The sequence below is a fragment of the Dysidea avara genome, chromosome 8 (assembly GCF_963678975.1).
Source record: "Dysidea avara chromosome 8, odDysAvar1.4, whole genome shotgun sequence".
In the NCBI taxonomy this organism is placed as follows: Eukaryota; Metazoa; Porifera; class Demospongiae; order Dictyoceratida; family Dysideidae; genus Dysidea; species Dysidea avara.
Window position 1 is genome coordinate 88,336 of NC_089279.1, and position 20,355 is coordinate 108,690.

General features: G+C 40.5%; 1 protein-coding gene across 1 annotated transcript in view; it reads right to left on the reverse strand.

Moving 5' to 3' along the window:
- The window catches only part of LOC136263089 (phosphatidylinositol phosphatase PTPRQ-like), a 28,079-nt gene that overhangs the window by 2,011 nt on the left and 5,713 nt on the right, over nucleotides 1–20,355 (reverse strand). Inside the window, exons 6-13 of the mRNA XM_066057566.1 lie at nucleotides 12,821–12,947; nucleotides 11,109–11,387; nucleotides 10,732–10,868; nucleotides 8,227–8,371; nucleotides 7,089–7,406; nucleotides 6,972–7,042; nucleotides 4,222–4,444; nucleotides 1,303–1,614 (exon numbers count right to left, since the gene is read on the reverse strand). Of these exons, the coding sequence (XP_065913638.1) occupies nucleotides 1,303–1,614; nucleotides 4,222–4,444; nucleotides 6,972–7,042; nucleotides 7,089–7,406; nucleotides 8,227–8,371; nucleotides 10,732–10,868; nucleotides 11,109–11,387; nucleotides 12,821–12,947 (1,612 nt within the window). The remainder of the gene's footprint in view (nucleotides 1–1,302; nucleotides 1,615–4,221; nucleotides 4,445–6,971; nucleotides 7,043–7,088; nucleotides 7,407–8,226; nucleotides 8,372–10,731; nucleotides 10,869–11,108; nucleotides 11,388–12,820; nucleotides 12,948–20,355) is intronic.

Genomic DNA, 20,355 nt, shown 5'->3' on the forward strand with positions numbered 1-20,355 from the left:
TTAAATGTTGAACAACTTCTCTACATTACCAGATAATGACTTGTTGATGAGCGTATAACTGCTCAGAGTAATATATACCACAAAATTGATGTTAACTGAAGTCAACAAACATTATCTGTTCAACTTTATCCTAACAATACAATATCTATCATGTTAGCTACACTAGTGTGTACATCTGTGAATAGTTTGTATGTAAATTTAATATGTACTGCAGTGTGTGTATTAGTGTGTGTGTGTGTGTGTTTGTGTGTGTATGTGTGTGTGTTCGTGTGTGTGTGTGCGTGTAGTGTGTGTGTGTGTGTGTGTGTGTGTGTGTGTGTGTGTGTGTGTGTGTGTGTGTGTGTGTGTGTGTGTGTGCAGTGTGTGTGTGTGTGTGTGTGTGTGTGTGTGTGTGTGTGTGTGTGTGTGTGTGTAGTATGTGTGTGTGTGTGTGTGTGTGTGTGTGTATGTGCGTGTGTGTGTGTGCATGTATGTGTGTGCACGTGTGTGTGTGTGCGTGTATGTGTGTGCACGTGTGTGTGTGTGCGTGTGTGCATGTGTGTGCGTATGTGTGTGCGTATGTGTGTGCGTGTGTGCATGTGTGTTTGTGCGTGTAGTGTGTGTGTGCATGCGCTACGTGGATGTGTAACATATTATGTGTACAACGAACACACAATATGTTACACATCCACGTAGCAGACACAGACACACTGACGCACCACACGTGTGTAGATACACACACATTATAACACACACTAATAGAGCCATCAAATAGATTAAGCAGTGACCAGCCCAATAACTAACTGACCACAAATATTCCACACAACCCCCTCAATAGCCCACTACACCCTCAACACTTCAACAAACATCCTAAAACTCTCTCAGCTACTACTAACAACACTACCTGTACACTACACTACTAGCTGTGTTCTGCTACATGTTTTATACACACGTTTACATACATTATTAACAATACAGTTACATTATACACTACATCAATAATACTAGAACAGTATTGTATTGTTGTGATATGAGGCTACTATTCAAGGGTGGCTACTATTCAAGGGTGGCTACTATTCGAAGGTGGCTACTATGCCAGGGTGGCAACGGTGGTACAATTCAAGGGATAGTGGCTACTATTACAGGTCAGCATTACAGCTCAACGTAACCATAGTACAGTAGCAATGGAGTAGTGTACAGTAGCAAAAACAGAGCAAGTTATTGGGTGATCAGTAAGATAGTAATTCATTTAGTAGCCAGGTAAGGGCTTATTTAGGTTAGGGTAAGGATGACATCTGACACTACACACATAATTTAGCTCACCAGCCTCCAGTGTCATCACATACACTGCAAAACTGAAAGGACCTTCTCCTATTTCAGTTCTTGCGGCAACAGCAAACAGGTATTCAGTGTACGGGTGTAACCCGTTAATGATTTGGTAGTGTTTTTCTTTACTGGTTATTGGAGCATAATCGGGACAAGTGTTATTATTATTATCATCACTACAGTCATAAGATATTGTGAATTTTCTAATAACTCCATTTCTCTTGTCTGGTAGTGGATCATCCCATGTGACGTTTACAGATGAAGCACTGAGCACAGCAACTCTGACGTTGGTAGGAGGACCACTGGGCACTAGAGAGTACATTACTAGGTTAACAATAGTAAACAAACACACAGGAAGTATTGTAGCAATATGTCATGACAACTTTGACCAAATACAGCCTAGTTGAGCTGGGAGGGTAATAGCCCAGCCCTGTTGGATTATTTAACATGGTAAAGTGCAGTACAGGCTCTAACGTCATTTAATTGACAAGGAATTTACTATGGTGGATTGGACTTGGTGAAATTGGACAATATCCCACCAATGTCATGGTGACTCCAGTGTTCCATGGGCAGCCTGCTTGTCATATTACCAGTCCGTCAATACAAAGTCTTGTATATCATAGTTAGCCTCTACTTGCAGACCACTGCCAAATAGTGAACAAAGCAAGTCAACAAGTGGTTGATGATTGTGGTATTATGACACAATAGCTTGACATGTTGGTCAAGACGTGATAACTGTCAGTAGTATATTCTCAGTATACTTATCAACAGGTCTCTGTCACCAGTAGAGGTGTTAATTTGATCAAAGAGATGAAAGTGTGTTTGTACAGGTACTCTCCATTATAACCTTGATATCAATGGACTTTATCCACAATGATGTCACGAGCACAAGATGGCCACATTATTTGGGGTACCAATGTACAGGCGCCTATGGAAAAATTGTTTTGATCGATCATATTTCACTCGTGAAGAAAGATACTGACCAGTTGCCAACAGGTTTGGGTATAACGTAACAAAAACCATTGCAAACAAGTGTTGTCTCAAAAAATTTCCACCATGCGTTACAAATCGTTTATTGTGTTGTCTTGTACCCATACCTGTTGTTTAGAGCTTGATATATCCTTCCCTGGCTGAAATATGATTGATCAAAACAATTTCTCCATAGGCGCCTGTACATTAGTACCCCAAATAATGCGGCCATATTGTGCTCGTGACGTAATTGTGGATAAAGTCCATATGTTAATATCCACCACCTTACAGTAGCAGAGCAAAGTTTGCGTCATTGTCACAACAGCTAGCCAGTCTAATGGAACACTTGGTCAGACTAAGAGACACTGAGTAGCTAGCCGGACTGGGAGGAATGAAAGAAGAGGAGTGTTGGGTTATCACCAGCGTGGCACAATATGTAATAATGGCCATTACCTAAAAGGTAAAAAGAAGCTGATTATTTGGAGTAAGATTTCAAAATTGATTACTTTGATAAAGTATAAACTAACCAGGAAGCCCATAATAAATACTTCTGGCTCCAACCGATGATGGCACATTCCATTAGCTACTAGTAGAAACCACTTCAAACATTGAAGGCTCTAATATGAATAATAGTATTACCTTACTAAGCAGTGTGGAGGGTTATGCGATACAGAGAAACAGCTAGTCAATGGTAATGAAGCCAGAGAAAGATTGGAATTCCTTAGCTAATGTAATGCACGTTGTAATAGTCCACCAATAAGGTATTGATCATTACAACAATTTGTAGCCAATTAAACCACTCTCCAACGCAGTAGCTCACAGCACTTCAACCCATCTGCTCCAGACATCTGTCAGTTATTCATACACCTGTTGGATGACTGGAGGAACTGTCCGTCATTAAACACCTCCAACATTGCATGGTGCTGCCTACCAGCAGGAGTGTCATTATGGTGGCTCCAGGGGTAGGAGTGACAAGTGTGTTACAGTGGTCCAGGAGGTACAAGTGACAAGTGTGTTGCAGTGGCCCAGGGGGTACAAGTGACAAGTGACCAGTGGTGACCACGACAAGCTCATAACGATACTTGACAACTAGTAATCAACAATTATTAGTCTCTTTTAAAAACTCTCCAAGTTAAAACCCTCTGTAACAAAGGCAGAGATTCAAACAGGATACATTTTTACCTCTGAAAAGAGGAGAACCTCTTTTATTGTAGGAATCAGGTGTACTCAGTCCTCGTTACAAAGAGGTGGCTGGTAAACAGTTAGAGACAGAGTTCTCATGAAGACAGCTAAGGGACAGCTAAGGAACTAAGACAGATAAAGTTACCCTAACCATCACATAGCTGGTGAGATAGGAAATCCCTAGCTTGTCAGGAAACAAGTAAATTGATGCTAATCAGACACCAAAGTCTATGGGCCAACAAATAATACCACATCAGTTCTAATATCATCACTTCCAATATTATCCATATATGGTCATAGAGAATATGACAGATTAGCTCACACCAAACACGTACAGACCACTGGTACCCACAACTACAGTACTGGAGCTACTACTGGAACTTCTGGACAAGACTGTACGAATTCCATAGCTATGGCAAATCACACTGAACTAACCACAAGCCGTCAAGACAAGCTGTTAGATGGTATTGCATTACTCGTAGGATGTAATCGATACTCCCTTGTCTCCACACACTAGCTCCACACTGCTGTATATTGTAACTTGATCACTTGACTCATAATGGGAACTGTAACTAACACAACACAATAACATCTCTCTCTAAAATGGCCACTGAAATTTTAGTTCATTTTCACTGCTATAGAGAGGTTGTCCTTGTTCAGAGGTGACAATTATGGATTTTTGTGACCAAAATATTTGTCAGTTTTTCAGAGCTTGTTAAGAGAGGCATCCAACAAACAACAGCAACAACAAATAGATTAACTTACTGTCTTCTTTAGTACGACAATCTTCAGGACACACTGTTATCGATCCATTCACCTCCATTCCCAGTGGTCTCACACCAAAAGTATAAAGATGATTGGGATGTAGTCCAGTGATGTTGTACAATAGAGTAAATCGGTTAACTGTAGCTAACTCTATTTGCTGCCCACCAGCCAACTGGTAAACAATGAACTCTGTTGTAAGGTTCCCATCCAACAAGCTGGCCGGCTATAAGGGAACATGTAAATATTGTGGCTACACCAGTTGCCAATAGTTACATGTAAACAACATACAAAACCTTATATAGGAGTGTTATATAATTATCTTACATTAGTATGGCCTCACTATCATTGCGGTCACTCTATTTCCTATAATAATACAGTGAAAACCATACACAATGTCACTGGTGAAACCATAACAGTGTCACCGTGGAAACCAATAAAAATGCAGACACACAGCTTGGCCCAAGTGGGTATAAGGTTTCATGAAATACTTCTTCAAGCCCAACTGTTGCCGCACTAATCAGATTACTAGAGAAGAGAGTTGTATCAGAAGAGGGTAGCAGATGTTGTGGTCTTGTAGTGACCATTATCCTCGGTCAACACAGTCCAGAAATGATACAGTCCAGAGAGAATTAATGATAATTAGCTGATAAAGGAGCTACTTTATAGGATCTATTAATCAACAACATTCACTGTTGCTAAGGATGGTCCGACCCTGACTGTGGGACAGCTAGAGAAGTGAGGGGTGATAAAGGAAGTGGATAGAAGTATGATGAGAATGTCTTCCTGATATTCAGCCTGTTATTTCAACAATGTGTACACAGAAACTGATGCCAACAATATGATGATTATTAGGAGTGGAGATTAAAGGGACAGTTATTAATGGAACACTCTCTAAACACTTGTACAAAAATCTACAACAACGTTGTGTGACAATTGTCAATCTGTTTACATGTTGGTATCCTAGGCAACTAGTATACCAGGTACAACTCTAATAAAACAACATTATATAGTGGTGAAGCCATCTCTTATTGAATTGAGAAATTAGTAAAATAAAACTCAATGATAAGAACCAGGTCTGGTCCATACGTATTGAACTTGTTAATGGAGTAAAACTCCATCAGGAGCTCTTGAGTGCCACAAGTTGCCACCTACACACACCCCCTGATTAAAGTGATTATTGCAGATACACACACACATACTTATTCCCCTACACAGAGTTCTACCCACACTGGTCGGTAGTGGCACCACAATTCCAGAAATTTGAATCAGCACAAATTGGTGGAATTCCCTACCCCCTAAAACTCCCTCTCCCCTAACTGCCATTGTTAGGAGCAGTACTTTCTATAATCAGTTTGATGGTAATAAAATAAGTTATGTGGTCACACACTATTATCCCCATCAGGTGACCACGGGAAACACCTGGTCACTAGGGGGTATATTGTACATGATATTAACCAAACAGTTCAGCTGGTAATAGCCTGGCCTAACACATAGCCTAACACACCTACACTAAATATTATATTGCAGTGGAGTATTACATGAAGCAACCAGTCTACCCTAGCCAGTGGGCAGTACATGTAACAACTACACATTAAACAGTTGTGGTAATGTTCCCAGTTGAAGTGTCACCCCAGGCCTTATACCCCTTGTATCACACTACTCCCAGCAGGAGGCTGCACTGTGTCTCACTAGTGAAGGTGTGAGCACCATAAGTTCCTCATCTATTATGTGACACACAGAGTTGACATTTACTTCCTCAAATAACTACACAGATTTTACTATATTCTAAACACACCAATCTGTTACCTCATAGATATTGACTTCAATACAGACACAGTACAATTATTTATTACAAGAATTGAGAGCACACATGTCACATGATGTCACTATTGTGACTGAAATGACTACTGCAGTTTAACTTGGGATGGATTCACATCCGGATTATGAAATTGTAACAGATATTGTACATTGTAATGTGACTTACTTGTACTACACCATCTAACAAACTATGTATCGTCACTACACACACACACACTACACTACACACACTACACACACTACACTACACACACTACACTACACTACTACACTACACTACATTACACTACACTACACTACACACACTACACTACACTACACACATACACACTACACTACACTACTACACTACACACACACTACATTACACTGTAGTGTAGTGTGTAGTGTAGTAGTGTAGTGTAGTGTGTGTAGTGTAGTGTAGTGTGTGTAGTGTAGTGTAGTGTGTGTGTGTGTGTAGTGTAGTGTGTATGTGTGTAGTGTAGTGTAGTGTGTGTGTGTGTGTGTGTGTGTGTGTAGTGTAGTGTGTATGTGTGTAGTGTAGTGTAGTGTGTGTGTGTAGTGTAGTGTAGTGTAGTGTGTGTGTGTGTGTGTGTGTGTGTGTGTGTGTAGTGTGTGTAGTGTAGTGTGTATGTGTGTAGTGTAGTGTAGTGTGTGTGTGTAGTGTAGCGTGTAACACACACTACACACACACACTACACTACACACACACACTACACTACACTATACACACACACTACACTACACTACACTACACTACACACACTACACTACACACATACACACTACACTACACACACACACACACACACACTACACTACACACATACACACACTACACTACACACACACACTACACACACACACACACACACACACACACACACACACACTACACACGGACTAGTAATGCACCGACACTGAGACAATACCTTCCATGATATTTGTAGTTCATCTTTAGACACAGCTCTACACTGACTGCAGTTAACAACTGGCACATGATCTACACAACGGATCACATGATCACTATTAGAGTAGTGGTAGCTTACCTGCAAGCGGTGTCATCACATACAGTGGATCACTGAGAGGACTATTGATGACAGCTTCGTTGTTAGTAGTAACAGAATAGCCGACCACAATAGTGTAATTAGTATGTGGAGTAAGACTTGTGATGTTCAGTGTAGTGTCGTGTAGTGTGTAGTTGTGTTGTACTGGAGTTGAGAATGTCTTCACTAGCCCAACTATCACATCAACATAGTATTCCCTCAATGTATACTGTGGCTTGGTCTGGGCTGACTGCCATTCCATGTGCACCCAGTGAGATGTGGTCACCAATGTGTCTTTCTTAATGATTACTGGCTGGATATCTACAGGAAATAAATAACAACATCAGTAATTGCCCCAAGGCACATGTATACAACAATGGGGTTGATATCTACATCAAACTATAAGCCATAACAAATATTGTATAACAGGTAATATTTTCTAAGCAGTTTGCAGAAGAGGCAAAATCAAGGTTTTAAATTTTAAAGAATGTATATTTCAAAGTCTGGTGGATTTCAAATTCGTGTTGCAAATTATGAATGATAAGCATGCCAACAACTGATTTACTGATGGAATAATCTTTCATCCCTAAGTACTGGAGAGAAGACTGGGTGGAGCAAATTCTCATCAACCATCCGCTTCATCATGCCTATGCTAGAATTATAGCAGACAGTGTAACAACCCAACAATGGCAGATTAGGATCAGCTGTTTACCAGCTATTGACGCAGAAACAATACTGTTTTAGCCATTACTAACACTGAGATAAATGATGAGCAATTACATGTTCATGCCAAAATGTTTGATCATGTGAAGGCAACCAACTTTTAATTGTGGGAATTTCCTTTTGAAGAGCAGCAGGTCTTGGGGATTTATTATTAAAGAGAAAAGCCTCTTCAAAAAATAGCATCCGAAAGTAAAACCCCTTCAGTGAAATTATCCACCATACAGTAGTAGTGCACATATAGCGACTGTTGTATTAGAGTAGTTTGTTATAACTCTATATTAGGCAGGTCACTTTGTACATATTGATTTGTTGCTATAGCAACACATCAATGTGTACAAAGTGACCTGCCTAATGTAGTCACCTGCTTAATAAGGTCACTGCCAAATAAGGTCAGGTTAGATGGCAGTAAACAACTCACCTTCAGCCGGGTAGGTAGTTGCATGTATCCATGGTGACCAGACGCTATAGAAGTCACCAAAAGACGATCTGATTCTGAAGTAGTATGTGGTGGATGGGTGGAGGCCTGACAGTGGCCAAATGTTTGTGTTATATGCAACAAATTCCTATAAGAATAAGAATAATATGAAATAGCAGTCAACATAGTAGTCACATGACATAGTCAAGTTGACAATAGCAAATGACACTAAAGTTTCACTCTGACTTTTTAAAGGCTGCAAACCCTATAGCTGTGGCCTACAGCCAGTTATGGGACTTAAGAAGTGATATCAAAACTGGCAAGCTACTGTAAAGAAAAGGTTTGCACAAATAACAGAATAGATGAAGAGTACTTGCTGAGATTGTTTACCATATTAGGGGTGACTGTTTTATTAGATTGTTTACCATATTAGGGGTTTACCATATTAGGGGTGACTGTTTTATTAGATTGTTTCAACATGCATTTGGTTGCTTGTCTGGCTTTTGCACAATAACTCCATAGCTTGTAACTCACTCCATAGCTTGTAACTCACTCCATAGCTTGTAACTCACTCCATAGCTTGTAACTCACTCCATAGCTTGTAACTCACTCCATAGCTTGTAACTCACTCCATAGCTTGTAACTCACTCCATAGCTTGTAACTCACTCCATAGCTTATAACTCACTCCATAGCTTATAACTCACTCCATAGCTTGTAACTCACTCCATAGCTTATAACTCACTCCATAGCTTGTAACTCACTCCATAGCTTGTAACTCACTCCATAGCTTGTAACTCACTCCATAGCTTGTAACTCACTCCATAGCTTGTAACTCACTCCATAGCTTGTAACTCACTCCATAGCTTGTAACTCACTCCATAGCTTATAACTCACTCCATAGCTTGTAACTCACTCCATAGCTTATAACTCACTCCATAGCTTGTAACTCACTCCATAGCTTGTAACTCACTCCATAGCTTGTAACTCACTCCATAGCTTGTAACTCACTCCATAGCTTGTAACTACGGTGGCCCTAAAGGTTGCGCCATGTGCCAATATCTAAGCGACAACATCTATGCAACGATCAACCATATCCATGTGATGTTAGATGATAACTATGTGACGGTAGACAATAATTACGCGATGATAGACGATTACCTATGTGACAACAGTGATGTGATGATTGACAATAATCACACAACAATAATGATGAGACGATTGCGTGATCGATGATAATTTTGTACGAGGATCACTGCCACTGGCTACATGTTGTTACTTAGTCTGAAGTTATTGCTGCTACTGTGGTTAATGCTGCTGCTCCTCCTCTCCTTGTAGCTTGCTGTTGCTGTTGTTGTTTAATTATTGTTGTCCCTCCTTGTAGCTTGGTGCTTGTTGCATCCTTGTGTTGCATCTTACTGTTCAAGAGTTGCAACTTGTAGCACCACCAGCAAGCTACAACCAACAACAGCAAGCTACAAGGAGAGGAGGAGCAGCAGCAGCCAGCAGCAGCAGCAGCAATTACAAATTTCAACTTCAGACCAAGTAACAACATGCAGCTAGTGGCAGTGATCGTCGTACAAAATTATCATCTATCACGCGATTGTCTCATCATTATTGTTGTGTGATTATTGTCCATCATTGCATCACTATTGTCACATAGGTAATCATCTATCATCGCATAATTATTGTCTACCATCGCACAGTTATCATCTAGCGTCACATAAGATATTGTCGACCATCGCATAGGTGTTGTTGCTTTGATATTGGTGCATGGTGTGACCTTTAGGGTCACCATATGTAACTCGTGATTCATTCTGTTTTAATGAATTTCAATTATTTGTTATTACTCATGTTTGGTTTGCATTACCCAGTAGCTATATACAGGGTATAACATTGGTCTCATTCAAACCACAAAAAATTTGATCTACTATTCACAGAATTATGAGTTTGTGACAACTCAGTCCTTTTACAAATTGTTAATAACCTTGCCTCTACCAGATTTGGCAATGAGTTTCTCCATTACACCATGGCTGTGCCCTTCACTAGCAAAGTTGTATGCTAGCTACCGTATGAAGGTTAGCTTATATCAAGGTTTCCACTTGCATATTAGAAAACACACACACCATAGGCATAGCAAGATATCCTTAGATAGGGGGGCTAGATAAGGGGGCTAGATAGGGGGGCTAGATAGGGGGTTCTAGACTCTTGGTTTGGTAGGGCACAGTGTTGAAAGGTTCAAGAGCAAAAAATAGTCAATCCCTGCTAAAAATGGCTGCCTTCCACCAACTACACATTGTATCACTGATAAAGCACATAATCCTTATTCACAGCTTCATAGTTTGCTACACTACTCTGAATACGGTGACTGCTCTATTAGAGTATCTCGATCTTTTTGCAATTTACAATCAAAAAATCGCAAGGGTGGTTCCAGCCCCCCTTGCCCCCCGGGTTGCTACGCCTATGGACACAAACACACTACACACACACACACACACACACACACTTACCGATCCACTACAGACTGGTTTGGTACCATGACATATCTCGTACACCAAATTTGTCACTAAAGATGGCCCCCACGTCAGTGTGATATTATTCATTGTTAAGACATCAGCTCTGAAGTCTGGAGGTGGTCCTGGAGGAACTATAGCCACAGGCAACATATTACAACAATTAAGGCCTTATTTGGTGATAATATAACAACACTTATCTGCAGGGACTCTCTATAGAAGGGTTAACTAACATATCAACATATGATAAAGAAACAGTCACCTTCTCCAGTGTACAAACAATATGATTTCCCCAACAGTTAGGACAATTTTACACATCAACTATCTCAGAGAACTGTCTGATTTTGTGTAAGCTAGGATAGTATATCACTCACCATCAATGCCATTAATAAACAGATCAGTCCATGATCCTGGTCTGCTCCATGAAACATTGTTAGTAGCATAGACCCTGAACTTGTATTGTTGACCCCTCAGTAACCATGGAAACACATAACTCGTATTATCACATATCAATGAGGTCACATTGCTAGTTCTTGTGTTGTTCATATACTCAATAAGGAAACAAGTGGGATCATGTGATCCATACTGCCATGATATGATCACAGTACTCAAGTTATAAAATGTCAGGGTGGGAACACTTGGACTTGGCAACTCTGGAATGAAAAGAGATTTAGAATGTTGATGAGTTATTAAGTAGTATGAGAGAGGATCAAACTGTTAATGGTGTCAGGCAATGATAAAAGTGTTAGAATAGTGAAGTTCATTCACACAGAGACTTGTGTACTCTAATATAACAAACACTTAACAAATACTCTAATTAAACAGTCTTTATGTGTTATACTGGACGACAGTGTGTTTGTACAGGTTATACTGGGGACAGTGTGTTTGTACAGGTTATACTGGGAACAGTGTGTTTGTACAGGTTATACTGGGAACAGTGTGTTTGTACAGGTTATACTGGGGACAGTGTGTTTGTACAGGTTATACTGGGGACAGTGTGTTTGTACAGGTTATACTGGGGACAGTGTGTTTGTACAGGTTATACTGGGGACAGTGTGTTTGTACAGGTTATACTGGGGACAGTGTGTTTGTACAGGTTATACTGGACGACAGTGTGTTTGTACAGGTTATACTGGGGACAGTATGTTTGTACAGGCTATACTAGACGACAGTGTGTTTGTACAGGTTATACTGGGAACAGTGTGTTTGTACAGGCTATACTGGGGACAGTGTGTTTGTACAGGTTATACTGGGGACAGTGTGTTTGTACAGGCTATACTGGGACAGTGTGTTTGTACAGGCTATACTGGGGACAGCGTGTTTGTACAGGTTATACTGGGGACAGTGTGTTTGTACAGGTTATACTGGGGACAGTGTGTTTGTACAGGTTATACTGGGGACAGTATGTTTGTACAGGTTATACTGGGGACAGTGTGTTTGTACAGGTTATACTGGGACAGTGTGTTTGTACAGGCTATACTGGGGACAGCGTGTTTGTACAGGTTATACTGGGGACAGTGTGTTTGTACAGGTTATACTGGGGACAGTGTGTTTGTACAGGTTATACTGGGGACAGTGTATTTGTACAGGTTATACTGGGGACAGTGTGTTTGTACAGGTTATACTGGGACAGTGTGTTTGTACAGGCTATACTGGGGACAGCGTGTTTGTACAGGTTATACTGGGGACAGTATGTTTGTACAGGTTATACTGGGGACAGTGTGTTTGTACAGGTTATACTGGGACAGTGTGTTTGTACAGGCTATACTGGGACAGTGTGTTTGTACAGGTTATACTGGGGACAGTATGTTTGTACAGGTTATACTGGGGACAGTGTGTTTGTACATCTTATACTGGGGACAGTGTGTTTGTGTACAGGTTATACTGGGGACAGTGTGCCTGTACAGGACAGTGTATCTGTACAGGTTATACTGGGGACAGTGTGTTTGTACAGGTAATACTGGGGACAGCGTGTTTGTACACGTTATACTGAGGACAGTGTGTTTGTACAGGTTATACTGGGGACAGCGTGTTTGTACAGATTATACTAATTTATAATATCTATGTCACTATTAAGGTCACTCACTTGTAGTAACACTTATCCATGATGACCAGACACTAGAGAAGTTACCAAAAGATGATCTGATTCTGAAGTAGTATGTGGTGGATGAGTTGAGGTGAGGTAATACAACAACAGTAGAGCTGAATATCCTCTGTAGACAAAGTGACATGTGATCAGTACATGTGATCAGTACAAGTGTACATGTGATCAGTACATGTGACTAGTGTGCGTTATATAGAGGTTTTGCAGGAGAAGTTACCGAGTTACATGTACACACACAAACACAGATTATCTTTGAATTTATTTTTGTGTAAAGAATGGATAAATATAGGAGAGTTCTATTACAAGAAGTTACGGTATAGAGATATGATGTACCGTTGTAATTGACGCTCAAGAAAATCTAGTTGTGAGTTGTCTAATGTATTTTGGGTATTTTATTTTATCATATTCAATCCACTCATAATGTCTACATAATCATCCAATCATCTCTCAGAAACATGTCTAATGAAATTGTTTTTGTAATTTTCTTAATCACAATAATTGTGTATGCTAATCTGTAATGTACATGTTGAAAAACTGCAAAATTTTAAGGAGCCAAATTTGATGTCATGTCTACCGGACAAGCCTCATTACAAACATAGCAGCTTCATTTAATAGGCAAAATTGGTTGTTACTCTAAAAATGTTACTCGTTATATATTACTCGTTACTTCTACGACATGTAACAGGTCACAGTTACATATTACTTACAGAAAAAGTAATGAGTTACACATTACTCATTACCTTGAGGGCTGTAACTAGTAATCCACACAAAAACAATCAAGCTGTGAAAAACTGGTGTGGCCTTAAAAAAGCCTGGGTGAAAAAAAGTTCTGAAATCAAAAGTGGCAGCCAAGAAATGGCTGCAATGATGTTAATGCTAACAATGCATACAGCCATTATTAAAAATATTTAGCATTAAAATCATTGCAGCCATTTCTTGGCTGCCACATTTGACTTCACAACTTTTTTCACCCAGGCTTTTTAAGGCCACACCATTTTTTCACAGCTTGGCTGTTTTTGTGTGGATTTCACTTCTTTTTGTACTTTATAAGGCCCCAAAACCAGCCTATTGCTGACTTTGAGGTTTGTTTTTACTCACATTTCTTCTTTTCTCTGCAGACACAATAATGATTATTGAAGATAGGCTTATAAATGTATTTCATTGCATAATTCAATATTGATAATATTATTGTAATACTCTAATAGAGTGCACATTTTTTGAGGACTTCTAATAGAACATACATAGAATGTTCTAGAACAATCTAGTACTTCTATTGGTAGATCTATGAAATTACAAACGTTTGATCATAAGCAGATTTCAACTAGAAATTCCATTTATAAAGCAGAAATTAAGTGAGGTCATGTCATGTCATGTCTACCGGACAAGCCTCATTACAAACATAGCAGCCAAGGTAGCCAGATCAGCTAAGGTAGCCAAGGTAGCAGTGGTTCAGTGGTTAAGGATGTAGGTGTTAGATCAGCCAAGGTAGCAGTGGTTCAGCCAAGGATACAGTGGTTCAGTGGTTAAGCCAAGGTAGATCAGCCAAGGTAGCAGTGGTTACCAGATCAGCCAAGGTAGCAGATCAGCCAAGGTTACCAGATCAGCCAGATCAGCCAAGGTTACCAGATCAGCCAAGGTAGCAGTGGTTCAGTGGTTAAGGATGTAGGTGTTAGGTATGAAGGTCCCTGGTTCGAACTCTGGTAAGGTTTTTTCCAACATTTTTTGTACACCTTTTTTGTGACTACTCTATTACAGTATCTCGATCCCGCGATTTTCATTTGTTTGATTTTTGCTTTATAACTTTGTCACTGTAACTCTATTGCTATTCAAACTATCAAAAGGCACTGCTACGATGATCAGCCTATCTACACACCAATTTTCAAGTTAGTTTATCCTGTAGCCATGACAGAAGTTTGATTTTTTTAACGTGAATAAACGCTCATAACTCCTTGGATATTCCTCAGATTCACAGCAAACTTGGTATGTGAATCCACCATTATACGTTCCTCATTTTCGAGGTAATTGAGTTACATGTTGCGTTATATAGCAATTTTTGCAAAGCGTATGAAAAGAAAAATCGAAGTCCCCATGGCCTCCATACAGCATAAGAAGAAATTAAAATGAAACTTTGAACGTCCATATCTCACAAATGGCTGTTGCGAATTTAATCAAATTTGCTGTGTGGCATACCCTACCTGGCAGACAGCTATAATGCAAAAATGGTGTGCTTTGGAGAAGGGAGCTATGCACGCGTGAAAAAGCTGTTTTCTTTCTTCCTGTCAGTATACTCACTGAGTAAGATACATGTTTCTCTGGTGTAATTCAGCCAAAAAACATACTTTGTTGTAGTGTCTTGGCCTCAAAGGCACTCCCCTTACACCATCACTCATTGTTCATGTCTGCAACTCTGTCTCCAGTGCTGTCTGGACCCACAATTCAACCAATCACAAGGTTGACTACAATGCACCTCAAAAATAAGTTACGTGTTACACTCGTACAATTTCTGGATGTAATATCCGTTATATATTACTCGCTACTTCATCACGTAAGTTGTGATGTAACGTGTTTTATTACTCGTTACTGCAAAAGTAACATTATTATGTAATGCATTACGTTTGTAATGTGCTATCCCCAACTCTGTTAAATAATTCTTGCAGGGAATTCTTAAGTCAAAGCATTTTGCTCACAAACATTTTTGTGACAAGCCATAATAGTATCACATGATGCAGACTTTAATAACAAATCCTATAATTGTACTGTTTGTTAATCAGAAGAGAATCCTTCTATGTTGTGGTTTTGTTACATATAATGGTTTAGTGTTGTTATACTGTCCCACATTCACTGTCAGTAAACTAGAGGTAGTTGATCTGTTAGTATTACTAACAATTTTCTCTCTAGAAATGAAGAAATCGACAAAACGAACTGGTGCATCAGAGGACAAAACAATACATATACCAGTGCGTTTAGGGGCTTAAAATGGTAAACACATGTGATCAGCACACGATAATCTAATAGAACATTCCACAAATCTGTTTGGACACGATTTCTCCTGCTATAGGGGATTTACTAGAAACCGCATACTAACCCAATAAATTTTTGTCGTTGAGACTGGGCGTCCAAAAATATCTGCGAATATTTTAGAAACCATTTTTACAGAATGTTTTAAGAATAACTGAAGTTCTGGGGTGGTTAGTAGTGAAATTAAAGAGTACTCGGCAAAAAATCTTGAAGGAAAGTTGATAAGGTATGCTAAAATAGCCTTAATTTGTGAGAAACCTCGGTTCGAAAGTTGTGATTTGTTCTGTAAGTCGTAGTTTCACAGCTACAATCTGAAAATTCTGTTCACAGTACCCCTATGAACCTGTCAACAATATGTGTGCTAGCATTGCTAATTTACCCATGCTTCAGGACCAATCCTGGTTAAAGTATGAGGCATAGTGTTAACATTTTGAAAGTGAGCAATGCTAATGGGCTGAAGCACACATATATTGTTGACAGGTTCATAGGGGTACTGTGAACAGAATTTTCAGATTGTAGCTGTGAAACTACGACTTACAGAACAAATCACAACTTTCGAACCAAGGTTTCTCACAAATTAAGGCTATTTTAGCATACCTTATCAACTTTACTTCAAGATTTTTCACCAAGTACTCTTTAATTTCACTACTAACCACCCTAGAACTTTCAGTTATTCTTAAAATCTTCTGTAAAGATGGTTTCTAAAATATTTGCAGAAATTTTTGGAAGCCCAGTCTCCTCAATGGCAAATTTTTTTTGCGTATGGTTAGTATGCGGTTAGTATGCGGTTTCTAGTAATTTCGTGGAATCCCCTACATCACAAGGAGGGAATAAATGTCATACAAACAAACAAACAACAAAGCTGTGTCCAGGGCCAGCTAATAGTAATATCAGACAAGTTATTGGCATTCAGAAATGGTTAGTGCGAACACACTGGATATTTGATCATGACATTACAACATACAGGTACAATCAAGGAGATACAGTACATCAAATGTGGCAGTCAAGAAATAACTTCTTTGATACAGCAAGTTTTGCAGCTGCTATTCTTGAGAGCTGCACAGCTTCGCTGTTATATGTGAGAAAGACAAAAAACAACACGATATACACTCTACACACACAAAGCAAAAAAGCTAAGCCTACGGCAGCCATGCAAAACACAGCTATTACCAAGCACTGGGATGCCTGTGCACCACTCAGGCGCTTGAGCCTTGTACAGGCAAATCCTCCTGGGGCAGGACTGTCCAGGTCTCACGGAGAGAGGTTGTGGCCACAACAACCCCAACACTGCTATATGAGACAAGGACAGTTGGGCATTTGCTTCCCCAGTAAATACCAGGTACCCATTGATGTTACAGCTGGGTGAGCTGCTTCCCCATATGATACCAGGCCACCAGGCTCCAAATATACAGCTGGGTAGACACACACACACTAGTGGTGTGCGATATCAGGATTTTTATTTCGATATTATATCAATACGATATTGGGGGTAAATATCGAAATTTCGATACGATTTTCGATAATTTTTAATTGTGTGGGTGGTGTAATTGCGTGGGCGGCCGATATTTATAAATATGCTTGAAATACAATTTGCACACAAATTATTGCATAAAACTAATAATAAGCCTAGAAAACTGGCAGACAAGTTTTTAAAGTGGCTAGATAGTACAAAACCAACCTTCATTTCTAGCGTGATTGCGCAATCACACACTAAATGCTGTAGATTTATCGAAATATTCTTCGATATTTCGATAATTATTGATAAATATCGAATCTGCTAAAGCAGTATCGAAAATCGATACGATAACGATATCGACAAAATTATCGCGAAATCGATATTTTTTCGATATATCGCACATCACTAACACACACACTACACTAAACTACACACACTACACTACACGCTACACTACACACACACACACACACTGCACACACACACACACACACACACACACACACACACACACACACACACACACACACTACACCACACACACACTACACCACACACACACACACACACACACACACACACACACACACACACACACACACACACTACACCACACACACACTACACCACACACACACACACACACACACACACACACACACACACACACGCTACACTACGCATGCTACACTACACACACACACACACACACACTACACACACACACACGGTACACTACACACACACTACACACACACACGCTACACTACACACACACACTACACACACTACACTACACTACACACACTACACTACACTACACACACTACACTACACACACACGCTACACTACACACACACACACTACACACAACACACACACACTACACACACACTACACTACACACACACTACACTACACACACACTACACACACACACTACACACGCTACACTACACACACACACTACACACACTACACTACACACACAACACACACGCTACACTACACACTACACACACAACACACACTACACTACACTACACACACACTACACTACACACTACACACACAACACACGCTACACTACACACACACACACACTACACACACACACACACACACTACACTACACACACAACACTACACACTACACACACAACACTACACACACTACACACACACACATGCTACACTACACACACAACACACACACGCTACACTACACACACACACTACACACACTACACTACACACACAACACACACACGCTACACTACACACACACACTACACACTATACTACACACTACACACACACACTACACCACACATACGCTACACTACACACACACGCTACACTACACACACACACACACACACACACGCTACACTACACACACACGCTACACTACACACACCACACACACACACTACACACAACACCACACACACACACACACTACACTACACACACTACACACACGCTACACTACACACACATGCTACACTACACACACACACACACACACACACACACAACACACACACAACACACACACTACACTACACACACACACTGCACACACAACACACTACACCACACACACACACACACACACACACTACACACACTACACCACACACACACACACACACACACACACGCACGCTACACTACACACACACACACTACACACACAACACACACTACACCACACACACAAACGCTACACTACACACACACTACACACACTACACTACACACACTACACTACACACACATGCTACACTACACACACACACACACACACACACTACACCACACACACACACTACACACACACACACACTACACTACACACACACTACACTACACACACACTACACACACACACACACACACACACACACACACACACACACACACACACACTACACACGCTACACTACACACACACACGCTACACTACACACACACTACACACACACACACACACACACACACACACACACACACACACTACACTACACACTACACTACACACACACTACACACACACTACACACTACACTACACACACACTACACACACACTACACTACACACACACTACACTACACTACACTACACTACACACACACACTACACTACACTACACTACACACACACACACACACAACACACACTACACTACACACACACACACACTACACTACACTACACACACACACTACACACACACAACACTACACACAACACACACACGCTACACTACACACACACACACACTACACACACACACACACTACACTACACACACAACACACACTACACACACACAACACTACACACACACACTACACTACACACACACACACTACACACACTACACTACACACACACACACTACACTACACTACACACACTACACTACACACACACACACTACACTACACACACACCACACACACACAACACACACACGCTACACTACACACACACACACACACACTACACACACGCTACACTACACAAACAACACACACTACACACACACAACACTACACACAACACACACTACACACACACAACACACACAACACACACTATACTACACACACACACACACACACACACTACACTACACACAACACACACTACACACACACACACACTACACACACACACACTACACACACAACACACACAACACTACACACACACAACACACACTACACTACACACACACACACACTACACACACACACGCTACACACACACTACACTACACACACATGCTACACTACACACTACACACACACACTACACTACACACACAACACACACTACACACACACGCTACACTACACACACTACACACACAACACACTACACACACATGCTACACTACACACACACACAACACACACACTACACTACACACACACACACTGCACACACAACACACACTACACCACACACACACACACACACACACTACACTACACACACACACTACACACACAACACACACACACAC